At 46.3% G+C, this 26849-nt stretch overlaps 2 protein-coding genes across 4 annotated transcripts; both read left to right on the top strand.

Moving 5' to 3' along the window:
- Positions 1-212: 212 nt before the first annotated feature.
- On the top strand, positions 213-9135 carry STOML2 (stomatin like 2). Its single transcript, XM_077284678.1, has 10 exons — positions 213-364; positions 792-944; positions 1614-1713; positions 2843-2901; positions 4659-4760; positions 5230-5364; positions 6913-7057; positions 7918-7997; positions 8635-8763; positions 8922-9135. Exons 1-10 carry the CDS (start codon positions 323-325, stop codon positions 9033-9035), a joined length of 1059 nt encoding a protein of 352 aa, XP_077140793.1. The 5' UTR covers positions 213-322; the 3' UTR covers positions 9036-9135.
- Positions 9136-13042: 3907 nt separating this feature from the next.
- Positions 13043-25322, top strand: PIGO (phosphatidylinositol glycan anchor biosynthesis class O). Of its 3 annotated transcripts, none has more exons than XM_077284654.1 (11): positions 13043-13237; positions 15679-16169; positions 16577-16720; positions 17557-17680; positions 18827-18986; positions 19084-19245; positions 20041-21604; positions 22667-22870; positions 22995-23200; positions 23914-23984; positions 24806-25322. In XM_077284654.1, the coding sequence occupies exons 2-11, from the start codon at positions 15689-15691 to the stop codon at positions 24933-24935; spliced, it is 3246 nt and encodes a 1081-aa protein (XP_077140769.1). In that variant the 5' UTR covers positions 13043-13237; positions 15679-15688; the 3' UTR covers positions 24936-25322. The 3 variants fall into 3 exon arrangements, with proteins under 3 accessions (XP_077140769.1, XP_077140760.1, XP_077140780.1); XM_077284645.1 differs by having other exon boundaries at positions 13083-13285; XM_077284665.1 differs by lacking the exons at positions 23914-23984; positions 24806-25322 and having other exon boundaries at positions 13155-13285; positions 22991-23173.
- Positions 25323-26849: the final 1527 nt, after the last annotated feature.

Raw genomic sequence — 26849 nt, 5'->3', positions numbered from 1 at the left:
TGAGGTTCCCATGAATGGATGCGGACACATATTCTTGTCTGTTGGGAGAAATCTTTTAACAAGTTCATTTTCTTAAAGACGAAAAACCTGAATGCTGAACAAGAGTCTACGTTTGCCACCCCCAAGATGGCGTCACACTAATTCTTTTCGTGATTTTGACCTTATCAGTATGGCGCCGGCTTCACCTCCATGTCGTCATCACTGTGCGTCTCTTCGTTCTGCATTTGACAGTCCGCGGCTGACAGTGACGTCGTTATCCGGCGCCGCTGGAGAGATTGCACACTGGTTGCAGTAGAAGAAAGTGCAGGCTCACACCGGGGACATGCTGCGGGCAGTGAGCCGGGCCGGGGGCGCCCTGCTGAGGGTGAGGACGGCCACTGCGGGCTGTAGTGACAAACATTAACCCTTTGATTGTCCTTCTATGTATGCTGATCTGTGACCTGCCCTCTGAGCATTGCTGTGTACTGGGGATGTATAGTGCGGGGGGACTGCGCTGCATTATTTTTGGCCATCTTGTGTGGCCAGATCAGGCTTTACATGCCCCTATCCCCCCATGCTTTACACTGCAGCACTGATTTTTTTTTTTCTGTATATACAAGCCCATCAGGAAAATAGTGGCTGCCTTACAGCAGAAGTAGAGCCCGGGCGAGTCGTGTAGCTCTGGCTGGTGCTTGTACACTTGATATTCCAGGCGCTGCTGCATTTGATGAGGACCCCCGGGACTTTGCAGTATTTATATGGTTCGATTTATTTTTTTTCTCTGATCTCCTGCCATTTCTTATTTTCCGCAGGGCTCCCAAATCAGTGGTCCAAGAGCCTGGAACGTTGAGGTGCAGCGTTACGCATCATCTGGACTTCCGATGAACACGGTGGTCCTGTTCGTCCCCCAGCAGGAGGCCTGGGTGGTGGAGCGCATGGGCAGATTCCACCGCATGTTGGAGCCGGTTGGTGCTGGATTAGCTTCTAGATTATCTTTATTCAGAAAGGAAGTTGTGGTGCGACTAAGAGCGCATTCTCATCATGTATCAAGTGTAAACTAAGAGAATCTCCCGGCCGAGAAGCCAGATGTATCTATAGAGCTCTAATCGCCCAGCATGTACATTGGTCACCATGCGCCTATATAATCGCCCTCTGTCAGGGGTCTATCTGGATCCCCTCCCAAAGTATCCCTTATGTAGGCTCTAAACTGAATCTGAACACATCCAAAATGTATTCATCCTTGTGGGTTACTGTGTAGACCTGTAAGTGGGCACATTAGCCATACACCATCCCCCGCCGGGCTATAAAGTAAGAAGATGCGCATATATATTTATTATTATTTTATATATTGCCTTAAAATGATTTACCCCTTTGGATTTTAGTGTAGGTACATATTGCCTGTACATGTTCCCCGTAACACAGACGTTGTCAAAGTGTTCTCCTGCTTGAATTTTTTTTTTTTTTTTGCCACCATTAATTTTTAATCTGGGTTATTTTGGGTTTGTTCCCTGTTTTATGTCATCGCCCCCTACTCCCACCATTGTATTATGCTCCACTGGACTTGTGCACTAATGTGTCTTATACAGAATGTCACTGGTATTACATGTGTTACAGTTTTGCTTTTGTCTTTTCAGGGTCTGAACTTCCTCATTCCATTTCTAGATCGTATCCGATATGTACAGAGCCTGAAGGAGATCGTGATCAACGTTCCTGAGCAGTCCGCCGTCAGCCTGGGTCAGTCTCCTGATACCTTCGGATCTTTTCAGTTTATTCTCTGTGACAGAGACCATTTTCATGCGGTTTGACGCTGGACTGGTCAATATTGTTCAATATTGGATATGTGTTTTTAATGCCATACCCTAATGGAGTCATAATCTTCTAAAGTTATCATCCCCTGCCTTATCTGTATATTTACATCATATGTCCGGTCCCTGATTTTGATGTGGGCTCTGACGCTGAGCCCGTGTTTTTTCCCGCACATGACAACGGATTTAATCGTGATGTGCCTTTAACAGCCGCGGGTGGATCTGTGTTCCTCTTCCACCTGTGGTTGTTAATCAGTTAAGTTCCACTGTTAATCACTAAACTTGGCATTTAACACTTGTCGTCAAGAAGCGCATCATAAATCCTACCCATCGGGCTTCCACGTCAGGTTTTCATGAAAGCCGGGGATCTGCTGATGATCCCCGTACCTGTCATTATGATCCTCCTATTAATGCTAGCTTGTGACCGACGTTCATAGGAAATCATGATTTCTGCTACACATAGCCCTGGCATGAAGCCATTTCTGGTGCTGGTGAATGTTTGCTATGTTAGTGTTCAAACCCGGATCCCATTTTTTAAGCGCAATGAAGTTAAGGGGACCTGTCACCAGAAAAAAATGCTATTAATCTGCAGATATGGGGAGAAAATGAAGTTCCAGTGTCAGTCACGGGGGCGGCGCCGACGCAGATATAGTCACCGTAAAGAGAGCAGCGGCTGTAATACTTGCTCTTCCGCTCTGTATATTGGGTTACGATGACTAGGAAGCTGTTGATAGAGGATGCGGCACCCGGTGCACTGAGGGGATGATGGACGGCTGAGTCGGGGGAAGAAAACGTACCCCCTGGACTCAATGCAGGTATGGGGTGCAATTTATAAAAGTGAATATTTCAGCGTTATTAGGGATCAAAAACATAAGAACCACCTTCACAGAATGCAGCCTTAGTGCTGCAGAAGGTGGCTCTTTTACCTTAATAGGCCCTAGGGGGTGGCAGGTTCCCTTTAAGTCATCAGTAAAAAGCAGGACTCTGATATTGCTGCGCTCAGACCCTCAGTGCTGGTTACTAATGATGATGAATGATGTTGTCCCCTCTCTCTACAGACAATGTCACCTTACAGATAGATGGAGTCCTTTACCTACGTGTCATGGACCCTTATAAGGTGAGCCTCACACCTCCTTCTCTACGCACTCGTCTTTCTATGATATCGGGGGATGCGACAACTGCAACACTAAACATATATAGAGACACGGTGCATCAGTACACTGCGAATAATGAATTAATGATCTCCAATGTTGCTGCAAACGTTAAAAATGTAAGGTGATAACTTTTGGCGCAAAACCTTCCAACCACGTCAAGGTGAACTTAAATATGGCTGGTTCCTAAACACTAAAGACCTACCACCCTTCTCCACCCATCTTTCCCACACAAGGTTTTCATTGTAAGCTACGCCTGGTTTCCTTTTCACTCCCCATTCAGATGAGGCTGGTTTGACACATGGAGAGGTTGAACATTTAGTGGTTAGGGACCATCCATATTAAAAGGTCACCTTGATGTGGTTGGAGGCTTTTGCACTCTTTCATCAAAAAATGCAATGTAGCAGCTGTAGAGCTGAATAAAATGTAGTTTTTATTTTTTAATTTATGTTCTCCATTGCAGGAATATTTATAATTTATGATAAGTCAAGGGGGCGTTACCAAAGATTCTTCTCTGGGGGTGTGTACTTTGTTACTTGCATGACGTTTCCTGCTAATGATTGGTCAGTGTCATGCAGGGGAAAAAGAAACCTCCTCCAGAAGGTCTGAACAGGCGTTCTTCTGAAAGACAACTCTACTCCCAACTATGATCTCTACAGCAACTGTGCAGTATAGATCAAAGCGAAGTGTGATTACAAACATTTCCAGATCTTTGTGTGTGTTTGTGGAGAGAGAGAGATTCGGGGGTAGGAGAACACAGCATTGCTGAGTGTGTGTGTGTGTGTGTGTGTGTGTGTGTGTGTGTGTGTGTGTAGAGGGGTACGGGGGTCGGGAGGATGAACATGGCATTGCCGAGTGTGATAATACAAATCTCCTGTAAAAGGTTGTCAGTGGGGAGGGAGGAAGAATGCAGCAGAGCTGAGTGTGATCGCAAACACTTTTAGTCCTCCTGTCACAGCAGTCAGTCTGAAAGGGATATAGGAGAGCTGAATACGAATACAAACGCTTCCAAATCTCCTCTCTGGACAGTGTGGGGGAGGGGTGGATCTGTGAGAGCAAACTGTATTTGTAATGGTAATTGGTTATACACTTAGCTATGTATGACGCTCTGCCATACTCAGCTACGTAGATTCCTTCCCCTATGTTGACTGCTGTGAGAGGAGATCTGGAAGTGTTTGTAATTACACTTGGCCATACAGTCAGCTATGTATTCTTCTCTCCCCATACTGACTGCAAGGCAAGGATATCTGGAAATGTTTGTAATGAAATTTGATTATACAGTCAGCTTTGTATTCTCCCCTTCCCCTACACCGATTGCAGTTAGAAGAGATCTGGAAGTGTTTGTAATGACGCTCCGCTGTACACTCAGGTATGTATTCTCCTCCCCCCACAATGACTGCCATGACAGGAGATCTGGAAGTGTTTGTAATCGCCCTCAGCTCTGCTCTATCCCAAAAAAAACTGGTTTACTTGGCTCTGCAGCCATTCTTCCACGTTATGACCAGTTTGACATGCTTGAACAAGTCCTCTTTAAACCCACATGGGATTTTCGACACAGATACATTGCATAAAACCCACAGATGTGAGAGCAGGACTAGATCAGTATGTGTTTTTAGCTTCAAACATTCCATTATCAATTATAAATCATTTTTTTTCTACGCTAGACCTTTAATATATAGCATCTGTAGCTGCATCCATTCATTGTGTTGTCGTTTGTGTTCAGGCCAGTTACGGCGTTGAAGATCCAGAATACGCAGTCACTCAGTTGGCACAGACCACCATGCGATCTGAGCTCGGAAAACTGACATTAGACAAGGTTTTCCGGGTAAGTTTATCTTTTGTCACTAGTTTCTCATCCTTGTAATACAGGACTGGGCTTTACTCACCCTCCCCGGGTCCGGCTCTGAGACTATGCCGCAGCTTATGGTGTCTGGTATTGCCTGCAGTGCTGACGCCACGTCGACTGTACTGATGCCAGTCGGTGAGCTCTTCCCCAGTTGGTGGTATGAGACGCTGAGCTCACTGATCGGCTGCAGCAGTGTCAACATGATGTCATCATTGCAAACAATAAATGGCACCATGCGCAGCAGCGGAGAGTCGACGTCGGACCTGGGGAGGGTGAGTAAAGTTCAGGTTTTTGTTTGTTTGTTTTTTTTAAACAAGATGGTGGTTTTCACGAAACCGGAAAACCCTTTGAAGGAGATGTAGCATAAATAATATTTATGTCCGAAGTTGGGTTGGGAATTGAACAGCAAAACGATTTGTTTGTATTTTCATGTTTCGGAATGAATCAGGAGAGGGAATCGCTCAACTCCAATATTGTGGACGCAATTAACCAGGCTTCTGATTACTGGGGCATCAAGTGTCTGCGGTATGAAATTAAGGACATCCACGTGCCTCCAAAAGTGAGAGAGGCCATGCAGATGCAGGTAGGTCCTCCTGTGCCCCCTGGCCGACAACTGCTGCACGCAGCTTTATCGTAAAGCTATAGAGGGTTTTCTGTTTCAAAGGGAACACATTGTAGACCCCGATCATGAATAAGACATGGTCTGTGCTATTGCCCCTTGTATGTGTTACTATGATGATTTGTTGCCTTTCAGACGTGACATGCTTTGATGCTAAGCACTATGCAACTAGGGCAAGTAGTCCAGGAGGCAGACCCCCGGCTGCTCCTCGCTGTCCCCTTTCCCTAGACTGACACTTATCTCTCTAATTAGAGGAACAGGGTAAGGAGAAGTTTTGACTCGCTGTCTTGGTCGCCTAGTCCTCGGCATCAAAGTTTTCTGTACAGCATTCCACAGTAGTATATACACGGCTGCGGGGTCTGATTCTTGCTGCCAGTGGCATAAGCTGCAAGGATCAGCTGATGGGTTCCCTTTAAGAGGTATTACGATGTGATAATATGTAACTAGGACATGCTATCAATGTATGATTGGTCAGAGTACGAATTGTAGGACCCGTGCCTATCCTAAAAATGAAGAGGTTTCTTCACAGTATTTCCCTGCACAGTGCTGGTCCTGCCACCATGATTTACACTGCGGCTGAACTACTCTGTACCTCCTATAGACTTGAATGAGTTATGGGGCACAAGAAGCCGCTGATTGACACCCAGATCCTTCTCTACAAGTGACTCTCCTAGTTATACTCCCCCCTAGAATATATGATGCCCAGGTGCTTAAGTTTCCTTTTATTCAATCCTATGTCCAAACCCACCCTGCACCTCCTGTAGATTGGGCGCAACCTGGGTCCTGTTATCCCCAGAACTTCATATAAAATAGTACAAACAGTTTTCACCCAGTAACGCCGCAGGACCCGCCTATAGAAGCAGAGCCGCCTATTGGAGCGGAGGCTCCGCTGGTTCCTCCCGTAGGAGCGGAGGCTCCGCTGGTTCCTGCCGTAGGAGCGGAGGCTCCGCTGGTTCCTGCCGTAGGAGCGGAGGCTCCGCTGGTTCCTCCCGTAGGAGCGGAGGCTCCGCTGGTTCCTCCCGTAGGAGCGGAGGCTCCGCTGGTTCCTGCCGTAGGAGCGGAGACTCCGCTGGTTCCTCCCATAGGAGCGGAGATGCCACAGGAGCCAAATTCAGTTCCACCTTTGGAGGCCTTATATTACTGCATACAGTAAAACACATCTTTACCAAATCAACGATCTTTAGTGCAGAATCCACAACATCCAGGATCCTCCCTCCTCATCACACTTCCAATATCAATGTTTTCATCCAGTGATGGTTCTATCAGTCTTGCTGAGACCAGTAGTTCCACCAGGGATCACCCCCAACAATAGACCTAGAGCAGATGAGTTTTTTTGTTTTACCCCCAAGTATAAATATGTTAACGCATAAAAATGTAAAACACGCGGAACGCCAGCTCTACTTGACCCTGGGTTTCGCCTGTTGGCTTCTTCCTAGGGCAATTTGTTTTTCTGTGTAACGCTATCATCATCGAATTGTCGATCATGTGATAAAACGATTAATGTCTCTTCAGGTTGAAGCCGAGCGTCGGAAGAGGGCGATGGTGTTAGAATCTGAAGGGACCAGAGAATCTGCCATCAATGTGGCCGAGGGGCATAAGCAGGCCCAGATCTTGGCCTCCGAGGCAGAGCGAGCAGAGCAGATTAACAGAGCTGCAGGTCAGTGTCTGTGCTGAATTAGTCGCCCACCATGGCTCCTTGGTCACCCCAGACTTCAGAGGAGAACTCCCAGCACATGAGCAGAGTCTGGTCAAACATTCATCTTCATATGTTGAGATGTCTGTACTACGGCCCGTCCCCAGTTTCCCCTTCTGACCTCTATCATTGGCTTGTCAGATGTAATATATGACTACAACTTCATTTTGGAACTGTTGGTTTATTTTTTTTCCCCAACTAAATCAATAACACACATGGAAATAACAACTTTATGATATATCCGATCAAAGAAATCTGCTTCATTAATTCACATTTTTAGGGGTAAATCTATTCAGTGAAGACAATTGTTCACATTACTAAGATACAAGATGACGGTTGGTGCTTTTAAAATTCCATGAAGGGGGAGGAGCTAGAGGCCGACAGACATTCTGCTGCCAGTTCTCCGGACAGTTCTAGAATTCTGAGCACCAACTGTCATCTCCTTGGGAGAATGTGCAGCAGAATGATTCGGCCTTTAGCTCCGCCCCCTCCATAGAAGTTAAAGTCACCAACTGTCATCTCGTATCTCAGTGTCTTTGCTGAATATCACTTTTACCCCTGTACTGAGAGTGACACCAGCAGATTTCTCAGATAAGAAACATTACAAAGCTGCTTATTGTCATGTGCGCTATTAATTCATGAAATGAAGATTAAAACGACGGATACTCTAAGTGTCGATTTTGCTCTGTGCATTTGACCTAAAGAACATTTGTTTCTGCTCTGCCCTCAATTTTACATATGATAGATCTGTAGACTGTAAAGTTTATGGACATGTAATTTTTTTTTTTTTTTTTATGTTTTTTAATTCATTTTTTTTCTATCAGGTGAAGCAAATGCAATCCTAGCCAAGGCTAAGGCTCGGGGCGAGGCGATACGTGTGGTGGCAGATTCCCTCACCCAGCAGGTAACGTCTCTGGAGCCCTCCCTGACGTTACATATTCCCTGTGCTTCCTGTGGTCTCTCAGTGCTATAGGATCTATCCGTCCAGCTTCATACTTACATGATGGAAACGTTTTCTTGGAGGGGTGTGAATACAATGCAGGCTACGCCGGATGGACCGCTCTTTTCAGATGTGTCTCTCTCCAGTTTGGTGAATGGACATATGACACAGTATTAGCCATGTAGGCCCAGCCTTAATGGGGTCAACCAGTAACCAAATGGGTTTTATGCAAAGAAAGCTTGAAGGGTCTAAACACCCAGCATCTCCTCTTAAAATAAGGAATAATCATAATATGCACTTAAAGGGCAGCATGATGGCTCAGTGGTTAGCATGATGGCTCAGTGATTAGCATGATGGTTCTGGGTGCAAATCCCACCAAGGACAACATCTGCAAAGAGTTGGTATGTTCTCCTCATGTTTGCGTGGGTTTCCTCTGTTTCTCCACTTTGCTACCACACTCCAAAGACATCCCGATAGGGAATCTAAATTGTGAGCCCTAATGGGGACAGGTAACATTGAGTCCCCCAGTTTCTCCCAATGACAGGTGATGGTTGTGGATGGCGTCCTGTGTGATAACCTTACTGGTCTTGTTTCTCTCCAGCACGGTAATGCTGCGGCATCACTCTCCATAGCAGAACAGTACGTGACCGCCTTCTCCAAACTGGCGAAAGAATCCAACACGATCCTACTGCCTTCGAACACCGGAGACATCAGCAGCATGGTGACCCAGGTCTGTGTGCAAGTAGTCTCATGGGGAAACTACAACTCCCACTGTGTACTGAGCAGGCATGCTTGGAGTTGTAGATTTGGAAAGCCCCGGATCGGACACCACTGTGGTATCAGATCTCTGTTCACCTCTGGGTAACGTTTCTCTCCCTTTGCGCGCAGGCCATGGGAATATACGGCACACTGACGAAAAACCTCCCACAGAACAGTCCCCCATTAGAACCAGCGGGGGCCGCCGGATTCCCGGACACAGAGGAGCTGAAGCCGAGGTCCTGATGGCCGCTCCTGCCGGGCCGCACGCTAACCACACTGCTCGATATTAGGAGATTTTGTACTGTAATTACGATTTGTCACATAATATATGATTTCGAACAAAGATGGATTCCATTATTTCTTTGTGCCTTGATAGATTCAGGGCTGTGACACTTTTACAGAAATCTGCTCTCTTAAAGGGGTCCTGTAATCGCTTTTATGCTGCCCAGACCCAAGAAAGAACATAGCATGAAGAACAAATCGGGCAGAGGGAGAAGTGTCCGGTCAGAGGCTCCTCTGGGTTTTTCCCCCGTCCATCTTCATTGGCAGGTCTCACCTTGTGTATGTTGTAGGGAGAGTCCCCGACAGAGCGGGAGAATCCTGCGGGACTGATCCAGCAGACTCTTCCCCCTTATTCCCCAGCTTGTTTTTCATGTTATGTATATTCTCTGAACATTGCAGCATTTCTGACCTCAGGAGTCCGTCTGGATGTCTCTGTACAGCTGATAAAACAGGCTACCAGCAGCCACCACTAGGGGGAGCTCAGCATTTGGGACTTTATACAGCGGTCAGAGGCTATAAACCGCTGAGGGGGAACGGACACACAAGAGGGTCTCCATACACAGCAGTCACGTTATTCTGCATCCATGCAGAGTTTGACACTGGTAGGTGACCCAAAAATAAGTGACAGGGCCAAAGCTCTGCCCACCCGCGACATCCCCATGGCCGGTTGATTTTCTTCTACTCTGGTCAGCACAGTGGGACGCGGTTTAGACCGATGACACCATCTGTCCTAACCCTAATGGTTGAAAAAGCAAAAATGATGGAAAAGAGATAGATAGACATAGATATATATATATATATATATATATAGAGAGAGAGAGATATATAGAGATAGATATATAGAGAGAGAGAGAGAGAGAGAGAGATATATATAGATAGATATAGAGAGATATATAGAGATATATATATATATAGAGAGAGAGAGATATAGATATATATAGAGATATATATATATATATATATATATATATATATATATATATATATATATATATATATATATATATATATATTTTATCCATAAAATTACCTGTATCAAAAGAGAAAAACAGATGGATGATTAATGGATCCATTTTTATAGACTTCAATGCAAAAAGAAAAAACGGATCCAGCAGAGATCAGTTATTTAAAAAGTTGTCTGCACTTTTTTACCAATGAATTGCTGCTGAATCCGTTCTAACAGATCACTACTGGACGTGTGAACGCAGCCTTAGATAAATGTTCGGCAGTAGATATTTCTGCGACTCCCCATACATTGGGTGAATGCTCCTGTGTCCTCTATGAGAGAAGCGTTCCCAGACCCCCTGGCGGCTCATCTCCTTGGAGAACAAAAGGATTTGTGGCTGGAAGCCCCAATACCCGTTATCAGCCGCATATAGTCTGATTACTGGAACCTTAAAGCGTTTCCTCTTCTTCCATCTTCAGGAGTGCACCGCTACTGCTCTTCCTCACTGCCGGGAGCGGTGCGCTCGTCATTATTAACAGTTCGGACTAGCGGCACGGTCACTCTCCAGCTTTGCCATTGTAGCATGGGAATAGTGCTGGCACAATGAAGCTGGCCGGATCCAGTGATCTAGGGAGCTGCGCTTTTTAGAAAGTTTGCCTAAGAATCCAGTCACCTGCAGCGGTGGCCGGTAAACTATTGAATAAAAAATATCTTGAGAATTTTTAATAAAAAGTAAATTGCAAAGTTGCTCATTTATACAAACCCTGTCCGATTGTACCCCTTCCATAAGCTGAGACATCCCCTTAAAATCAGGATGCACATAATTCATTCCATGCATTAGGAAGGATCCTGAGAATACAAGTAGACACGTGGTCAAAATTGTTGGTACCCCTCGTTTAATGATAGAAAAACTCACAATGGTCACAGAAATAACATGAATCTGACAAAAATAATAATAAATAAAAGATCTATGAAAATGAACAATTGAGTCAGACATTGCTTTTCGACCATGCTTCCACAGAATTAAAAAAAAAAATAAAACAGAGGAAGCGAAGGAAACAGTTGTCTCAGGAGATTAGAAAGAAACTTATAGACAAACATGTTAACGGTAAAAGTTATAAGACCATCTCCAAGCAGCTGATGTTCCTGTGACTACAGTTGCACATATTATTCAGAAATGTAAGATCCATGGGACTGTAGCCAACCTCCCCTGGACGCGGCCGCAGGAGGAAAACTGACGACAAATCAAAGAGGCGGATAATATGAATGGTAACAAAAGATCCCAGAAAAACTTCTAAACAGATTAAAGGTGAACTTCAAGCTCAGGGAACATCAGTGTCAGATAGCATCATCCGTCATTGTATGAGCCAAAGTGGACTTCATGGGAGATAATCAAGGAGGACACCATTATTGAAAAAAAATCATAAAAAAGCCAGACTGGAATTTGCCAAACTACATGTTGACAAGCCACAAAGCTTCTGGGAGAATGTCCTATGGACAGATGAGACAAAATGGAACTTTTTGGCAAGGCACATCAGCTCTATGTTCACAGACAGAAAAATGAAACATATCAAGAAAATAACACAGTCCCTACTGTGAAACATGGAGGAGGCTCTGTTATGTTCTGGGGCTTCTTTGCTGCATCTGGCACAGGGTGTCCAGAATCTGTGCAGGGTACAATGAAATCTCAAGACTGTCAAGGGATTCTAGAGAGAAATGTGCTGCCCAGTGTCAGAAAGCTTGGTCCCAGTCGCAGGTCATGGGTCCTGCAACAGGATAATGACCCAAAACACACAACTAAAACACCCAAGAATGGCTACGAGGAAAACATTGGACTATTCTGAAGTGGCCTTCTATGAGGCCTGACCTAAATCCGATTGAGCATCTTTGGGAAGAGCTGAAACATGGCGTCTGGGAAAGGCAACCTTCATACACGAGACAACTGGAGCAGTTTGCTCTTGAGGAGTGGAGCAAAATACCTGTCGAGAGGTGCAGAAGTCTCACTGACAGTTACAGGAATCGTTAGATTGCAGCGATTGCCTCAAAAGGTTGTGCAGCAAAATATTAAGTTAAGGGAACCATCATTTCTGTCCAGACTTATTTCATGAGTTTTTTTTTTTTTTAATTCTGTGGAAGCATGGTTGACAAGCAATGTCTGACTTTCAACTTTCATTGTCATAATTTTTTTTTTTTTATTATTACTTTTGCCAGATTCAAGTTATTTCTGTGACCATTGTGGGTTTTTTTGTCATTAAACGAGGGGTACCAACAATTGTGACCACGTGTGTATCTTCCCATTGTAGTGCAATATTCAAGGGGATCACTGGCCATTAGGTCTCCAATCTGTGATAACGAAGGATAATCAGGAGGTGGTATGATGGGAACTTGGGGAAGACATGACACTGAGGTTCTTTGTGTGCAAATTGGAGGGAAGGGGCAGAATCTCTGATCATCAGGTGACACTCTGTGGCTGCAGGTTGGTGGTGAGAGCGCACAGCCCCATAAAGGGGGCAAAAATGGCCTCTGGTTCAGGATGAAGGGCGACCGCGGACTGAATCCCTGGGAGAGACGTGGTCAAAATTGTTGGTTTTTGGAACTTTTTAAAAGTTGCAATTGATTAATCGTTCGCAATAAATACCTGGAATCGCTAAACTCCTCCAAGAAAGTGGAAGAAAGAAAAAGAGGCAATCACATGAAATAGAATAATGGAAAACGCAAAAAAATACACACAAAAATGGGCACAAAGACAAAAATGAATCAGGGCCTGACAAACCAAAAAGGATTCCAAACATTTTAAGCCCTAAATACATTGCATTGAAGTAAAAGGAAAAAAAATGTCAACACCTTTAACCTGCACTACAAGTCTCAGCCCATTTTCCACGTCCACGACCTGTGAAAACCACAGCAAGCTAAATCCTATTGAGCATGCGCCATCAGGCTGCAATACTACCTACAGCCACTAGATGTCGTTAGGCGGCGCTTCGGTTAGTTCTCACTAGGCACAAGTGCAAACTATGGTACTGAGCATGCGTCAAAAGGCTGCAATCTTACCTCCGGCCAGTAGATGTCGATAGGCGGCGCTTCTATTAGCTCTTCTCTGTGTGGTTGCGGCCTCCTCTCTGTGGTAGCGTTGCCGTGGTGACGCTGTCCTGCTCTTCCGGGTCCTGCTGACCTCAGAATCAATGTGAGGACGGAGCGCGGCAGCTGCAGGTGCCAGGTACAGCGGAGAGCGGCCACTGTCCGCCATTATTACTAATGAGCACTGGTATGTCTCACAGTATTCTACTATTCCGCGCACTGTTAACCCCTGCAGCCCTGTGCACAGCCGGGGAGGACCCAGATTGGCCTGTGCTGCACCCAGTGTCTGTGATCGGGGAGGATTCACATGTTGTGGGGTTTTTTTTTTAATTGTTTTGTACCCTTTGGTGCGTCTTTGGAGTTTGTAGTAAAGATTAATTAATATCCGTTTTTTTTTAAAATTAACCCGGGGGGGGGGGGGGAAAGAGACATGGAGAATGCATGAAAAACCGGATTCGGAACGTTCAGACCCGGCCGGTACACAGCAGGGGCACATTTATAAGATTATCTCAGCACAGGAACATTTTACTTAACACATCCAATTGTGGAAATAATTATTATTCCAAGATCGATTGATTAAAATCAACTTTTAAATTAATTTTGTTCGTGGGAAAATCCCTTTTAAAGGATTGCTCCGACCTTCATAGATGGATATTTTCTGATTGCACGTCGAATAGCCAGCCGTTTTGCAATTTACCGCTTATTAAAATGTGCAGCCGTTGAGATATTACGTTTTCTTTTGTTTACAGCTGGTTGCCCAGGAGACCGACCGCTGCTGCTGTCTAGCTGGTTAGCACCGTTTTGAAGTTGGTCAGATTAGGAAGTAGCAGTGTGCTGTAGCAACGCTCTGCGTCTTCAAAATGAGTGCTTACAGGCCAAATGGAAAAGAGCATGTAAGCGCTGTGTGTTCAGCTGTCTGGCAGCGGTGGTCGGCCTCCAAGGCAGCGAGCTGTAAACAAACAAAAAAAGGACTGATGTCTCAAGAACAGCTCAAAATTGTAATAAATGGTGAATTGCAAAAGTGCTTGTACTTACACTCCCTATCTGACAATATACATCTATGGAGATGTGAAATAAGCCTTTAAAGGGCCACTGTCACCCCCCTCCAGCCGTTCTAAACTAAAAGAGCCACCTTGTGCAGCAGTAATGCTGCAGTCTAACAAGGTGGCTCTTTTAGTTTTTGATTCAGTTATTACCTCAACAAAGCGTTTTAAAAATTGGCCACAAATACCTGATATTGTACCGGGAGGCGGTCCGCATCGTCCTCTATGAATCTCCCAACTGCTGTCACTCTTCTCTTCAGGGCCGATGGTCGCCGCCCCCTGAGCGCTGTTTCTTCTTAAATCCGGCGCCTGCGCTGTGCGTGCCTGCCTGGGACAGGCGCAGTCTTCATCGTCAGTCACAGCTCAGATGCAGGGTGCCTGACTGCGCCTGTGCGGGCAGTGCGGCCACCCTGTTGCTGAATCCCCGCCCCGCACTGTGTTATTCATTATGCACAGTGCGGGGCTGGGGTTCCTGGGCATGTGCACTGCGCTGTTTAGACGCTCCCCCAGCTCAGACGCTCCCCCAGCTCCCCCGCCTTCCCAGGAACCCCAGCCCCGCACTGTGCATAATGAATAACACAGTGCGGGGCGGGGATTCAGTAACAGGGCGGCCGCACTGCCCGCACAGGCGCAGTCAGGCACCCTGCATCTGAGCTGTGACTGACGATGAAGACTGCGCAGGCCCCAGGCAGGCACGCACAGCGTAGGCGCCGGATTTAAGAAGAAACAGCGCTCAGGGGGCGGCGACCATCGCCCCTGAAGAGAAGAGTGACGGCAGTTGGGAGATTCATAGAGGACGATTCGGACCGCCTCCAGGTACAAAATCTGGTATTTGTGGCCAATTTTTAAAACGCTTTGTTGAGGTAATAACTGAATCAAAAACTAAAAGAGCCACCTTGTTAGACTGCAGCATTACTGCTGCACAAGGTGGCTCTTTTAGTTTAGAACGGCTGGAGGGGGTGACAGTGGCCCTTTAAGTAGCCTGTGTAGTGGTCGTGCCTGGGTACTGCAGATCCAATTGCTAGGAGTGGAGCTGCAGTACCTATCTTCTGCCACCACACAGTTTTATGGAGCTGTGCTGTTAAGCTCCACAACCGCTAATATCCGGCTGCCACCAGCAGTGAAAACAGCCGATTGGTGGGGGTTCTGGTTGTTAGATCCTAGCCCATCTCATATTTGCACAAATACTCTGCCGTATACGTCACATAGGAGATGCTGAGACTCTGCCGTACACCTCACATAGGAGATGCTGGCTGAGACTCTGCCGTCTACGTCACATAGGAGACGCTGAGACTCTGCCGTCTACGTCACATATGCTGGAGCACAGATCTGGGTACTACAGATATCAGCAACAGGCGCTGCCAGACCTAATTACAGCTGGTGCTGTGTGTCAGACTGATATTTCCCAGTATCATTTGCCTGGAGAGCCCCTTTAAGGAATTGCTATGTAGACACTTTGTGAACAAATGCTCGTATACTATATGACTAAGAACACTGCGTTTATGCGGTCGCTTATTGTTATATGTCTCTTGTTCAGATCTTGCAGGATGAAGAGGGCGCCGCTGCTTCTCCTCCTGGCCTGGCTCTCGCTCTCCTTCTACTCCGGCATTTGGCTTTTCATGAGCGGATTCCTTCTGATGAGAATTGAGCTTAATAACCAGAGTCAATGCTCCTTGCCGCCGTCTCCTGCTCTCCACCCCCACGCCGGCCCCTGTTGGTTCCCGCAGAGATTTGATAAGGCCGTTATTGTCATTGTTGATGCTCTCAAATACGACTTTGCCCGATACAACCCAGCAAACGCCATCCCGAAGCCATATGAGAACAAGCTGGGAGTGATCCACCAGCTCACTGCTTCACAACCGCAGCATGCCAGGCTTTTCCCTTTTCGGGCGGACCCTCCGACCACCACCATGCAGAGGATTAAAGGATTCACCACAGGTTCACTGCCGACGTTTGTGGATGTGGGTAGCAACTTTGCCAGTTATGCCATTCAGGAGGACAACTTGATCCATCAGATGGTACAAAACGGTGCGTGTTGTCACTGGGATATTTTCATTCAGAATTCTGCTCTGGTCCTGAGAGCTGAATATGGGCCATAGACAGTATATTAATATTACAACGGACATAGCACTTAATGGGTTGTCCACTCTTTGATATAAATGACTGAACCTTAAAATAGGTTGGTGGTGGTCTAAAGCCTGTGACCCCGTGACCCCACCGATCAGCGGTGATCAGCTCTGTACACTCTCTAGAGTTGTATCTTTTTGGTTCTGGAGATTGGTGGAGGGTTGTTGCTCCTTAATCCCTCTGTTTTTTAGGTTCTGGCATGTCTTTATGGTCTTTCCATGTCTTACCCTCCAATTACCATTGTAAGATGTAATATATTCTGTAAGGTATGACTGTGCCGTCACTGAGCTACTCTCCATGACTTGCAGGGAAGAGAGTTGTGTTCATGGGGGACGACACCTGGGACGGGCTGTTCCCCAGAAAGTTCTACAAGTCTTATTTCTTCCCATCCTTCAATGTAAAGGATCTGCATACTGTTGATGATGGGATCTTACGGCATCTGTACCCAACCGGTGAGTGACATTATATGAATATTTTAGCTCTTAGGGACGGGCATTTTCATTTTTTGTGATCAGATCATAGAAGGTGGAGGTCAGTTGCTCTCCTGTAGATATGGTAAAAAAAAAGTGTTTTCCGTTTTACCTTCTTCTATTCTCCATTCCATCGTCTTTATGTTTTTGTGCTGCAATGGTTGTATTGTAGTCACTAGATTTGGTCTGAAGAAAACATTTCAAGGGGAAATGCCCCAAAAAAGATCTTGTGATATATTGAGGTATATAAGAAGAACTCCTCATCAGATCCCATGAGTTGGGCTTTGATAATATTAATACATGTAAAAACTTACAAAATCACCAGTATCACCAGCCTACAGGATGAGTCCCACTGATCGTAGGTCCTTTAGTTCTTCCCCAACCACAGCCAGGAGGAGCCGAGTGTAACGTTAAAATCACATTTTACATTTCAACACCCCTAGGGGCTATGAGGAATCAGTAGTCAGCATTGGTCTTCAGATTTTAGGAGCTATCTGTAATCTGAAATGCTGCTGTGTTTTAGAAAAAAAGCATAATTTAAGTCGCTGGGGACTGAGGTGCACAGGAAACTAGTCGGACAGGCTTTTTATAAGCAGATTCTTTACTGCCAAGAGAGCAGGTTTTGCCTGCAGAAAAAACAGAGCAATAATGCCACATGTGAACATAGCCTTACATGGCACTTTAGAAATAATCTGTCGGTCCATGTAGCACACACACCTTCTGAATCTTCCACAACAATAACCCGTGTGTGGAGCTGTTCTCGCTCTATAATGGAGGACGTCTTCTCTAAACCAGAACCTTGTGATTTGTCTGCACAGTGGATGGAGGAGACTGGGATGTAGTCATCGCCCATTTTCTTGGTGTTGATCATTGCGGGCACAAGCATGGTCCGGACCACCCAGAGACTGCCAAGAAACTGATGCAGATGAATCAAGTCATCACGTGAGCACAACTGTTTTTTATGCTGCTTGTGTTGCATTTTAATGAATCTGTTATTGGAGATATTCTGAGACTTTCTCCAGCCCCGGATCCAATGTTTGGGTCCATCACCGCTTTCTACAACTGAACATGGACAAAACAGAATTCATCATCTTTCCCCCATCTCACTCTACCCTTCCACCAGACCTATCCATCAATGTCAATGGCTGCTCACTTTCCCCAGTCCCACACGCCTGGTGCCTCGGGGTGATCCTTGACTCTGCCCTCTCTTTCAAGCCACATATCCAAGCCCTGGCCTCCTCCTGCCACCTCAAACTCAAAAACATTTCCCGGATCCGCGCATTCCTTGACCGCGACACCGCAAAAACACTAGTGCATGCCCTTATCATCTCCCGCCTCGACTACTGCAACCTCCTACTCTCTGGACTCCCCTCTAGCACTCTGGCACCACTCCAATCCATCCTACACTCTGCTGCTCGACTAATCTACCTGTCTCCCTGCTATTCCCCAGCCTCTCCCCTATGCCAAGCCCTTCACTGGCTTCCTATCGCCCAGAGACTCCAGTTCAAAACCCTCACAATGACCTACAAAGCCATCCACAATCTATCTCCTCCATACATCTGTGACATGATCTCCCGGTACCTACCAACACGCAACCTCCGATCCTCTCAAGACCTCCTTCTCTACTCCCCCCTCATCTCTTCTTCCCACAACCGCATCCAAGACTTCTCCCGTGCTTCCCCCATACTCTGGAACTCTCTACCCCAGCACATCAGACTCTCGCCTACCATAGAAACTTTCAAAAAGAACCTGAAGATTCACCTCTTCCGACAAGCCTACAGCCTGCAGTGATCCTGAACCTACTGAACCGCCACATGACAAGCTCTACCCTCTCCTAGTGTATCATCACCCATCCCCTGCAGACTGTGAGCCCTCGCGGGCAGGGTCCTCCCTCCTTATGTACCCGTGTGCCTTGTTTTTGCTCATGTTTAATGTATTTGTCTATATTTGCCCCGTATTTCACATGTAAAGCGCCATGGAATAAATGGCGCTATAAAAATTAATAATAATAATAATAATAATCACCGACAATAAATGTTGCAGATGTTCTAAATATCTGGTAACAGAAGTTGTGGTCTTGTTCCACAGGTCACTCATCGAGCATCTGGATGACAGGACGCTGCTGGTGGTGGCCGGAGACCATGGGATGACGGACACCGGAGACCACGGAGGAGACAGTGAGAAGGAAGTGACAGCAGCGCTCTTCTTGTACAGCAAGACCCCTCTGTTTGGTGACCAGCTACATACGGTATTACTTTAGGGCAGGGTTAACACTCTGTGTAGCAGATAATGAGTAATATCACCCCATCGGGAGAGAAAGTGCGAACAGTACTTTTATTTCTCAGGACCCTGCAGCAGTTCCTCAAGTGAACCTGGTACCGAGCCTGTCGCTGCTCCTTGGTCTTCCCATTCCGTACAGTAACTTGGGAGCTGTTATTGACGACCTCTTTGGGTTCCCTGAAGATAAGTTATCAAAGACCAGCGCTTACCACCTCAATGCCCAGCAGGTACGTTTATACTCTGTGTATATTCCTATAGTGTCTGCTGCCCATGTTTGCCTGCATTGCTCAACCCTTTTATTATAGTAATGCTTAAATGCCATAACCAAGACTAAATCCTGAAAAAAATATGATGGAAAGCAAAAAAGCATTCAAGACTACAACAAGATATTCTAGCCTTAGACCAGTTGTGTGAAGCATGTGGCTGCGGCTCTCCAGCTGGCAAGTATGCCCTGCCGGCCGCAGACACTACATTCACACCGTGCACAGCGTGTGCTTTTATCTCACCCTTCAGTGAGCCCTTCTGTAGACTCTTATGGGCTTGCCAGCAGGGCTGTGGAGTCAGTCGGAGCCCAATTTGGTGGAGTCAGTGTCATGGAAATTGAGGAGTCGGAGGTTTGGTTTACCGACTCCACTGCCCTGGTATTATGGAGTCAGAGTCGTGGAGTCGGAGATTTGGTTACCGATTCCGCAGCCCTGGTATCAGGGAGTCAGTCGTGGAGTCGGTGTCATGGAAATTGAGGAGTCGGAGGTTTGGTTACCGACTCCACAGCCCTGCTTGGCAAATACAGAAAGTGTTGAGGGTTGCTATATCTGATAATGCACTTTAAGCCTGGTCAGGTTAAAGTCTTAGAGTTTTGCTCTGTTCATTAATACACCTGTTGACAAGCGGCTTTACTGGTCACAAATTCATTTATAGCAAGAAATCCCCATTCTGACTGCTCTCTGGGGCTTGTACTTTCCTTCTGATGGCTACTTGTTGAGAACCTGTTTCCTACATCCGCCGTTTTCTTTCTCTCTTAGGTGGCTCGCTACCTGGACTCCTATTCTCGAGCTGCGGGGGACCTTCCCGCTGAGAAGTTGCGCGCTTTGGCGGATCTGTTTTCCTCCTTGACAGCAGAATATGATCAGCTTCTGTCTCAGCGGGATCAGCTGCCTGAGATAGAGATGGATGCTCATCTGCAGAAGACTATACTCGGGCTCCAGGACTACCTGACCCGAGCCAGGAGTGTCTGCATGGATTCGTGGGCTCGCTTCCACCCTGTGCACATGCTCGTGGGCTGCGTCATCCTGCTGGCCTCCTGTTTCCTCTGTTACATTATCGCAGAGGCTGGGGAAGCTGTCACTTTGCCTTACAAGTGTCTGCTAGGATATCCTTTTCTCTTTTCTTTAATGGTTACTGCCGTGCTGGCCCTGGCCACATGGATGTCCCTGGTGGCTCTTGATCTAGTAACTCTTTGTGCCGCAGCCACTGTGGTCTCCCAGATCAGTTTCTACTTCAGCTTTCAGAGAAAGAAGTGTTCACAGATGCGATGGAGGACGCGTCCGCTTTATCTCCTGCTGTCCGGCCCTTGCGTGGTGCTTTTTTTCCGCTGCTGTTCCTTGTTTTCAGACAGTTACGTGGTGGCGGAAGGGAACGTGGCACCTTTCCTTCTCACGTCTCTGCTCTCGGTGACCGTGGTGAAGCTACATTGGGATGGCAAGCTAATGCTGCCAACGTTTACCCCTCTAGGGAGCGAGTCTTGGAAAGCTTCCCTGACCCCGGCTTACAGGAAGGACGGCACCAGACTTATGTGGTTGCTGGCAGCACTGGGAATTTGTGTCCGTCTGTCTGGACTTTTCCATAATTGCCGGGAGGAGACTCCAGATTGTCAGCCGTCCTCCTTCCTGTCCCCCCTCTCCAGCGTTCAGGACCCTCAGATGAAGAACTTCTGCTACGTTTTCTGTGTCGTGTGTCTTGGCTTCATGGTCTTCCTCATCAGAAAGTGGCTGCAACATTATGGAAACCTGAACAGCTCCTCTCCGCTGGTGCTGTTTGTCCGCTGGGGCCTTTCTCTTATCGTTCTAGGAATTGCTTGCTACTGGGCCCTGAGCGCAGGGACGGAGGATAGTCTGGCCAAGCTGCGGGAGCTCACACAGCTCGCTCTGGTGGCCTGTCCCAGAGCCATCTACGCCATGGCCGGCCTGGGCCTCCTCCTGGCTTTGTGGAGCCCTATGACAGTCTATGTGAAGAGCCGGGCCTCTGATGATGACCACACGGTAACCACTTACCGCGGAGCCCCCGGCTCTGCAGCCGAACTGCAGCACGTAATCCCGCAGATCTACAGGAAAATGCAGCGCACGCTGAAGAGCCGCCTCCAGCTCGGGCGCGAAGGCGAGGAGAGGAAGAGTAGAGCGGCGGTTGAGGCCTACGGTCTGGGCAGCGTGTACTCCGCCAGCATAGTGATCACCCTGTCTATCCTGACTCTGCTCCTGATATTGCTGCACAGCGAGAGGCTGACCCCGGCCTTCCTGCTGCTCTTATTAGAGGCCTTCGTTATCTTGCACATCCACGGACATGTCGCCAATCTTTACAGTGACGGCGTTGGTAAGTAAACCTAGAGTTCAGCATTGTGGCTGCTGGATTTGCTGAATTTAAAGGGATTGTCCAGCTTAAAACAGTTCTCTTTTTAAATGTGATTATTAACACAATCAAGCGCTTGCACTATCTCATTTCCGTAGCCGAGACAGCCCTCTTCTCCTTTATGTCCCATTGATTAGCAGAGAAGGGGGTGTCCTAGCTCTGGAAATGAGCAGTCGGTCCCCTTTCCCTTTAATTACTTCTTAGGTGCTGACATAGTGTCCTATCTCCTGTAATTAAACCTTCCACTTGTCCTTCACTCTCTCGAGCGTTCCTTTTGTCCCCATTTGAAGGGGGCTGGCTCATTCCAATAGCTAAGCCAGCCCACTTCTATGTAGCATCTGATGAAGAAAGAAAACTACCAAGAGTAACATATATTGAACCCATAAAATACATAACGTTTATTAAATTACCACTTAAAACACACAATTGCCAAATACATGAGATGTGCCTATACAATGAGATTATCAGGCACAATAAACTCCCCAGAGGTAGGAAACCGAAATACCAAATCGTCCCTATTATACCCTTATTTGCACCTGACGCTGATACATTGGGACATCTTTGGAAATGTTTGAGTAAATTGTATATCTTGCTATAATATTCATATTTAAAGACATTATTTCTTGATCTGGACCACCCCTTTAAACTGTATTTTCATATATTACATAGAAATAACTTTAGGATATGTTTCTACCAGGGAGTTAACCAATATGGTGACCGTTACCGCTCATGTGGCCAGGATAATGATTGTTTTTTTTGCGCACATCTGGCCCATTTTAGATTATAGGGATGTTCGGTGTCTTTTCCGGGTGCAGTTCCAGACATATTCACTGAGCGTACAATGAATGTAGCCTGAAATGAGGCCATTTAGATTGAGATACGCTCTTTGAGACTTTTTGGGGTCTGATCTGGGATGAATGAGTCTACGTCCTGCCATCTCCTAGGCTTTGGCTTGCTGACTGCCCGGTATCATAGCTTACGGAATATGTCATTGATTGGATTTTTTCTGCTATTTTCCTCCTGCAGAATTGTTTGGTGTCCCCTGGTACGCTGTGCTGGCGTGGTCCCTGGCCGCCTGCCAGAACTTCTACTCCACCGGTCACCAGCCAGTCTTCCCTGCCATCCACTGGAACTCGGCTTTTGTGGGAACTCAGGACGGACACACGAATAATATCATCCCGGCCCTGATGGTCGCAGCGAACACCTTCTCCGCCAACATCCTGTTCTCAGGTAGCCATCCATTCTGCAGACATTGGATTTCGGCTGCACCTCGGTGCGGATCATAAGGATCACACCGGGAACATGTTTGTATTAATGGTTTTCATTGAACTCTTATTTCTCTCTCCTGAGGAAGCCGGATCATGTCTGTTACTACTTTGGCCATTTCTGTGTGAAGCCCCCTCTGCCCGAAGAAAGAAAGGTAAAAAGGAGAGCCGAGAGGGGGAGACTGAAGATGATGATATGCCCATGATGGAGATGAGGCTTCGGGAGGACCCAGACAGGTTCTCTGGAGCTCTGCTGCAGCTTGGGAGCAAGTATCTCTTCATCCAGGGAGTGCAGGTACCTGATTCCCGGGGTTACATGTCACGGCACATGTGTATTATCAGAACACAACCCAAATAAATCACGTGCCCTTGTCCGGCATGTATCCAGCCTCTCTGCACACACCGTTATATGTATACTGTTAGCATATGAAATGCCACTGTCATCCTCTGATAATGGCATTAACAGCACGCCAGCATGTAGGAATTGATTTTATGGCATACATCTTATGGTAAAAATGACCGGGCATCATGATTCTCCTCATCCGCAGTAGATAACATGGGCTCCACAATTCATATATTCAATGATTGCACTTACAGAGGCTGCTGGAGTCTTATTGTTTATATTTAGTGATGGGGAGAAAAAAATCAGGAATGTTTATAAAGAAAAATAATGAAATCCTTTTGAGCTGTGTGTATCGCCTATTGTGAATGGTGGATCCCGTGCTATCTACTGTATATAGAAGCCCTACCTGTCACTGTGATCCTGCCTGTGATGATAACGAGACTGCTGAAAAGGCTTCTGTACAGAACAGGAAGTGTGAGTCCAGTATTCGTCCTAGTGGCCAGTGTGAAAATTGCAAGCGTTCTGAATTTTTATTTTGAACCATAGCTATTGATGGGAAAGCTAAAAAGATGCATTTAACCTAAAAACCTGTTCTAAACAAAAGGTAATTTTCTGATAACACATTGCCTTTAATTCTAATGTGACGTGTGTCTGTGACTTCCCAGCTGCTGTCCTGCGTCTGTGCTGCCATGATACTCCGTCGCCATCTAATGGTCTGGAAAGTATTTGCACCAAAGTAAGTGCGACATGAGACTTTATAACTATCTACTGTTATATAATATAAGTAAAGGCAATCTGTCAGCAGGTTTTTCTACGTAATCTGAGAGCAGCATAATGTAGGGGCCGATTCCAGCGATATATCTTTTACTGGGCTGCTTGGTGAAGTTTTGATAGAATCCGTGTTTTCTCTTCTGTAGCTCTAGCAGAGCTCAGAATGCTGAGCTCTGTATAACCCCGCCCACACCCCTGATTGGGCAGCTTCCTGTGTACACGGTCAGCAAGCTGCCAATCGGTGGTGGTTACACAGATGAGCTGGACTGGCCTTCCCGAGACACCTAATCCTATAGTGATAATCTCCTGCTGATAAAATACTTATTGTATTGAAACTACAGCAAGTGGCGCATCCCTGGCTTTCACCCTCTACATTATGCTCCTTTCAGATTAAATGGCAGAGTCCCTTTAAAGGCTTTATATATAACTGTTTTTCTTCTTCATAAGGACAAAAATATATTAAAATGAATTCTAATGAGTAATCTTATTTTTGCCAAGATTTCAGCAGACTTTACGCAGTGTGATGGTGCTGAGTAATGGGCTGCAATGTATTTGTCTACTGTAGCTTTATTGGGATACCACAAATGTGGGCAGAGTATTGGTACATGCTAATGGATCAAGTCCTCCAGAGCTGCATTCACAATTCTGCCTGCTGCTGATTGGAATACATACTGCACAAACCACTTAGAAAGCCGGTAATGGGAGGCAGGCAGAATGCGGCAGAGCTTAGGTGACCACTAGACGCTGGACAGCCGCCGTCGTCACATCTTTTTCTGTGTCTCCCAGGTTCCTGTTTGAAGGTTTGGGCTTTGTGGTCAGCAGCCTCTTCCTCCTCTTCGGAATTGCACTGGTCTTAAGGGTTGACTGTGCGGTCAGTAACTGGTTCAAGGACCTGATTGTGCAGCAGGACAGGTAGCGCTGGAGAAGATGGAGGCGGTTGCAGTTTGGACAGAGACTAGAATTCACTCAGTGCCTCGAGGACGCTTGTGCCCGCACACATCAGGATGTCGACTTTTTTTGGCATCGGGGGTCCGGACGGAGTTGCACTACTAATAACTTTTGTTTTTAGACATCATATCCAGACATCAGTATGGAGGTGCTGTATTAAGAAGCGGTCATTCTGCACAGTGGTTACAGGGAACCTCGCCATGGCCCCAGCATCCTGTGTAACAGTGCAACCAGCGTGCCCTAAGCCTATAAAGAACTCTCTGAACAGTACAGGTAGGGGGATTATCGTGGAGGTGCATGCTGCCTCCACGGGAATGCAAAAATATTGCCAAGGATTTTACAATTTGAGGATTATAAAAAAAAAAAAAAAAAAAAAAAAAAAAAAAAAAGCTTTGTCTTTGATAATTTAACTTTGACCCCGAGTCCAAACAGGGTATATTCTGTATGTATGGTACAGCTACTGGCCAAACTAAGGGCATTAAATCTCTGAGATCGGACCGCAATGCTCGGACGGGCCGGGGCTCTCCCTCCCTGAGAGTGACAGCTGCTTATATTTCTATGCATCCGGCCAGTCCGAGCATTGCACTCTGATTCATACCGCCGTCTGAGGGCGCCCTTATATTTGCGTTATTCAGAGCAGCAGGGAAGATTGGCGTGAAACAAACTCTCCCGGTGACGCTCGTCTTCCATACAATCTGATTGGAACAATCCAGTCATCCAACCCTTATGGCAGCTCTTTAGCAGAAGTCGGACTCAAAACCAAAAAAACAACACAAATTACCAAACTAAGTACCGCAAATATGCACTTTATTAATGTTATTGACAAACTGGCTTATAATGGAGCACAGTGTGTTTTTATTTGTTTTTTTATTTGCTCACGTCACAAGTTGACTGACTGCTTTTTAATCGTCATTTTTCCATCATCCTCTCCACTTGTATACACTGTCCCCACACACCACCAACATAGTCTTGACTTTCTCTTTTTGTCAATCCACTCTCCGCTGCGTTTTTTTCTGTGAAGAAAATGTGTCCACTGTGCGGTGAAATCACGATAAAACTGCTTTTTTGGTGTGTTGCTCTTTTTATTTTTTATTATAGGCTTTTTGGGAAACTTGAAAAAAAAATGCATGAAAAGACCACAACTGCATTTTTAAGGGGTTATCTACCAGTTGAACAACCCCTTCTTTAAGGAAACATAACAACTGATCCATGCTGTGCCCGATCCATGGGCAGCATACGTTTGTCATACAGCCGGCATGCTGCTCGGGGGCTCGGGCAGCAAGATTCAGCTGTCAGGTTCCTTTTAAATGGAGCAGTATGTAAGCGCTGCAGCCTATCATAGGCAAGTCCCCTAAGGCTTCTTTCAAACTTCCGTCGGTATCGTACGGGCACCCAGGTGTGCTGGTCATATTAGCGGGCACACATGCGGCAGTATAGGGCATAGCAGCGCTTTCCTGCCAAGATGGCGACACCCCAAGGTGAACAAAAAGCACGAGAGCAGGCGCCATCACAGCAGAGAACATCTGGGTATGTATGTACTTTCTGCCTCATACACCATCCTGATGTGTGCTGTGAATATTACTGCTGCCGACACTGATGATGTACTATTACACGTCCCCCTTGTCGTATGAGCGGTCTCCTCCTGCTGCCAATGTAATTTTCATACTGTGAAATCTGTTTTAATCCTATTTGTCAAAGAAGTTAATAAAGCATAAACTTTTTACTTTGTGTTTTGTGGTTGTTGTGCCAATTGTTTTCTTTGCTAGTGCCAGCCAGATCTCTTTATATGTCCACATAGAGGACCACCCAACATTAGCACCATGCCACGTGGCAGATCTGTATGTAGGCAGGTATCGTACATGTTCTAATTTGTTAAAAAAAA

This window comes from Ranitomeya variabilis, chromosome 1 (genome assembly GCF_051348905.1).
Source record: "Ranitomeya variabilis isolate aRanVar5 chromosome 1, aRanVar5.hap1, whole genome shotgun sequence".
In the NCBI taxonomy this organism is placed as follows: Eukaryota; Metazoa; Chordata; class Amphibia; order Anura; family Dendrobatidae; genus Ranitomeya; species Ranitomeya variabilis.
This window is presented reverse-complemented; position numbering and strand designations above follow the sequence as displayed.